This window comes from Acanthisitta chloris, unplaced genomic scaffold (assembly GCF_000695815.1).
Source record: "Acanthisitta chloris isolate BGI_N310 unplaced genomic scaffold, ASM69581v1 scaffold8634, whole genome shotgun sequence".
In the NCBI taxonomy this organism is placed as follows: domain Eukaryota; kingdom Metazoa; phylum Chordata; class Aves; order Passeriformes; family Acanthisittidae; genus Acanthisitta; species Acanthisitta chloris.
In genome coordinates this window covers 7,735-11,392 of record NW_008668745.1, presented here as the reverse complement: position 1 = coordinate 11,392, position 3,658 = coordinate 7,735, and the positions used below count along the sequence as shown (strand labels likewise).

At 43.2% G+C, this 3,658-nt stretch overlaps 1 protein-coding gene across 1 annotated transcript in view; it reads right to left on the bottom strand.

The window, feature by feature from the left end:
- Positions 1-3,658, bottom strand: part of NDUFA10 (NADH dehydrogenase (ubiquinone) 1 alpha subcomplex, 10, 42kDa) — a 14,418-nt gene that overhangs the window by 3,800 nt on the left and 6,960 nt on the right. The window contains exon 6 of the mRNA XM_009073046.1: positions 1,293-1,347. Within this exon, the coding sequence (XP_009071294.1) occupies positions 1,293-1,347 (55 nt within the window). The remainder of the gene's footprint in view (positions 1-1,292; positions 1,348-3,658) is intronic.

Genomic DNA, 3,658 nt, shown 5'->3' with positions numbered 1-3,658 from the left:
CCAGGGCAGGGGGTTGGGACTAGATGATCTGTAAGGTCCATTCCAACCCCTAAATTCTATGATTCTAAATAACCCCCATCTCAGCTTTCTCTTACTTCCACCAAACATCCATGGCCACCTGCTTGAAACACCAAGTTCTCAAATCTTACCCTTGCTTTTCTGCTGTTCTCCAGAAAAACTCAACTGTAAATGCTCAATACTCTCATCCACATCATGACTTTAGGTTTTTTTGTTCATTTCACCTCTAATTTTTAGATATTCTTCCATGTATGTCACACTGAAGCCACCAGTCCTTTTTGTGGGTATAAACCCACAAAGCCTCACAAGTCTACTGAGTACTAACTATAACCTCAATTATCAAGTGCAGGAGCATCCAAAATCCACCCACAACAGCACAGGACCCAAAATGAGGCACACAGTTGTGTTCTCATAAAGGCAACCACAAGGCCTGGAGACAACACAGCAATGCAGCTAAGGAGGAGGTCAAGTTTCAGGACCAGGAAAGTCCTTACCAGTATCTTCTGCTTCACAAAGTCATATGAGCAGAACTTTGAAGGACATCATGGCCAAAAAAAGTAACTTTTGCTTGATTAAGGGTCACTTAAATATTAAAATGCACACCCTGAATATGCTAATAAGCTTAATGAAGTACATGCTACCACATATATGACCATATTCCTCAACTCTCTGCTTAGATCATGCTATATACAACACAGGAGAAGATTGTTCTGTGTCTGAGGGCAGATTTCATCTAGTTAGGATGAAGACCCAAAAAGCCCTTGGAGAGAATCCATGGGCTACTCTCCTGACCCCCTTCCAAGCAGAGATGCCTTTTTAGTAAGCTTCTGTTAGAATCATTATTATTATCCAGGTTAACAGAATGTTATTATTGGAGCTCTATCCCTAGAGCTGAAACAGGCCCACTACAAACCTGACCGGAATCACCAAAACTTCCTTATCTTTCTGTCAGGGAACATCAGCTACAGAGAAAAGTTAATGATGAGAAAGCAAAACACTTCTGTTATCCCACTAGCAACCTTCTGATTTTTGGCAAACAGCAGCTGTTTTATCAGACAGGAACCTGGGCACCAACCTGGACCACAGGAAGCTGCACAATGGCAAATGCCTTGGGACACAGACCTTACCCTGGTAGGCAAGGCCTCAGCCAGCCAGGGATCCTGGCAAAAGGGATGAGGGGTGAGACTTCCACTCTGCTGACAAAATGACACTCTCTCATGGAAATATTCAAGTTCAGACCTTGTATAGAATCAGTACATGTAGCAAACTCTTACCCTCTCCACATCCTCGGCCTCAGCTGCTGTGTACTGCAGAACTTCGCTGGTCTCACTGCAAAGAAGAAAGAAGTTGAATTCCCCTGATACAACTGCTCTACCTAACCTCTCCCCCTGCTCCAAAGCTAACACAAATGAAGCTAAAAGGCATTAAAAAAAACCACTAAAGCAGAATCATTACAATTGCTTAGAATGCTCACAGCTCTTGCAAGAGAATTCCTGTTACACCTTTAAAGCTGCTTCCTTCCTGGTGGAAAAATTGTTTGTAAAGAGGAAAAGGCCTGTGGAATTTACATCATTTCAGTCCAAAAAACCAGAAGTCACACCTATGAATTTGTTCCCATTTAATTAATGTAGATACTTGATAGTTGCCCCAATGACAATTGCCCCATCTGCTTGAAATTAAGTGATATTTTCAACCAGCCCAACCCAAACCTTCAGCAGACTTTCCTTTGTACAAGTGCATTACTTCCTGTCAGTAACTTTTAAGAGAACACATTCATTCATCACTATCTACTATGACTGAATCAACACAAACACAGAGAGCAGGATCGGTAAGTAGTATAAGAACACCTAAACCAGGTAATGTTTCCTGGTTACAAGATTGTTTTCTTAATCACACAGCAGCCTGCAGAGAAAAGCCACTTGACAGCAGGGCCACAACAGGAGTTCATGTTTCATACTATACACACAGAGCTGCCCTCAGTGACAGCTGTTCCCAAACATGCTCCCATTGGAAGACACAGAAGGCGCTGGAAGACCTTTCCTTTAGCTAACAAAACCAAGAGAAAATAAAATAGATGCCCAATGTGCACACTGTACTTAACAACACACAGCGAAGTTGAAGAGCATAGAGGAAAATTTCACAGAATCCCAGAATGGTTTGAGTTGGAAGGATCTTAAGAGTTCATCTCATCTCACCCCTCTGCCATAGGCAGGGACACCTTCCACTAGCCCAGGTTGCTCCAGTCCCCATTCAACCTGGCCTTGAACACTCCCAGGGATGGAGCAGCCACAGCTTCTCTGGACAACCTGTGCCAGTGCCTCAGCACCCTCACAGGGAAATACTTCTTCCTAAAGTATCACATAAACCTATTTTCTTTTGGTTTAAAACCATCTCCCCTTCTGCTGTAATTCCTTCCAAGTTTAATCAGGATTCAGGTTGGCAATCTGTGTCACTCTAAGCAGTCATGTCATCAAAATAACTTCTAACTGCAGTACTTCAAGCCAGCCCCTGCTCTGCATTAACACTGCTCCAGTAAAAAAATGTTCCTTTATAAAATGCCTTTTACTGAGCTCTTACAGCCACTCAAATGATGCTTTAAGTAGGGGAACCACTTACAGAGTTTGTTCTCAACTTGAGAACAAAGCAGAAAGCCTCACAACTCTCCAGTCACAGAAAGAAAACAAGTCTCCTTTCAAAGGGAAAAGTGTTGTGACAGCAGCAGGACCTTAAAGGCCATCTATTTCCACCCCACTGCAATTGGCAGGGACAGCTTCCACTAGACCTGGTTGCCCCAAGCCCCATCCAACCTGGCCCTGAACACTTCCAGGGATGGGGCAGCCACAGCTTCTCTTCAGTATTGACCAAAGGGAGAGGTCAGACTTCAGCAGAGTCTTACCCCAGCAATTGCATTAACAATGTGGATCAGGTCACTTGATCCGATCTCTTGATTTGACTCTGCAGATTACCAAGGCTTTCATTAAGAGAGAACAGTTGCTCAGTGACTCTGCAGATTATTAGAGCTTTCCTTAAGAACAAAAAAACAGCTACTCAATGGAAGTAGTACTAGATATCAAAGAGAAAAATCAAACCAAAACCAAAATCTTGTCAGTTCCAAATCACCAGGTATCACTTCCCACAGCACCTAGCTCACAGACCACTATCAATAAAAACATTAGGCATTCACAAACACATCAGATTAGAAGGGAAACACCAATTTCTGCTCTGCAACACTTCAAGCAGTATCAGGTTGCTCCAGGGTAAAAGGAGTTCTGCCCAGTAACAAACCACTTTCATGAGAACAAGCAAATGTAAGTTTGACCATGGAAAGCACGCAGGAGTATGCTCAACAGTCTAAAAACTCTTTTTAGCCTGTTTGAACCAGATTTTGGGTATCCTCAAGAGTCAAGGAATCAAATAATCCCTACACAGAATGGGAAGTAACAGCCAGGAAAAAAAAAACTGTTAAAGGCAGCCGTAGCTTCTGTATTTATCCAAGACAGAAGCCACCATGAGAGCCACAGGTGCACAAAGCTGGTTTCACATGTTCACAGCTCCCCCACACCAAGGGAACAGAGAAAAAGATCAATGTGACAAGCTCCTGTGAGCCCATCAGCTGACAGGATGCCAAGTGGGTGTTTGC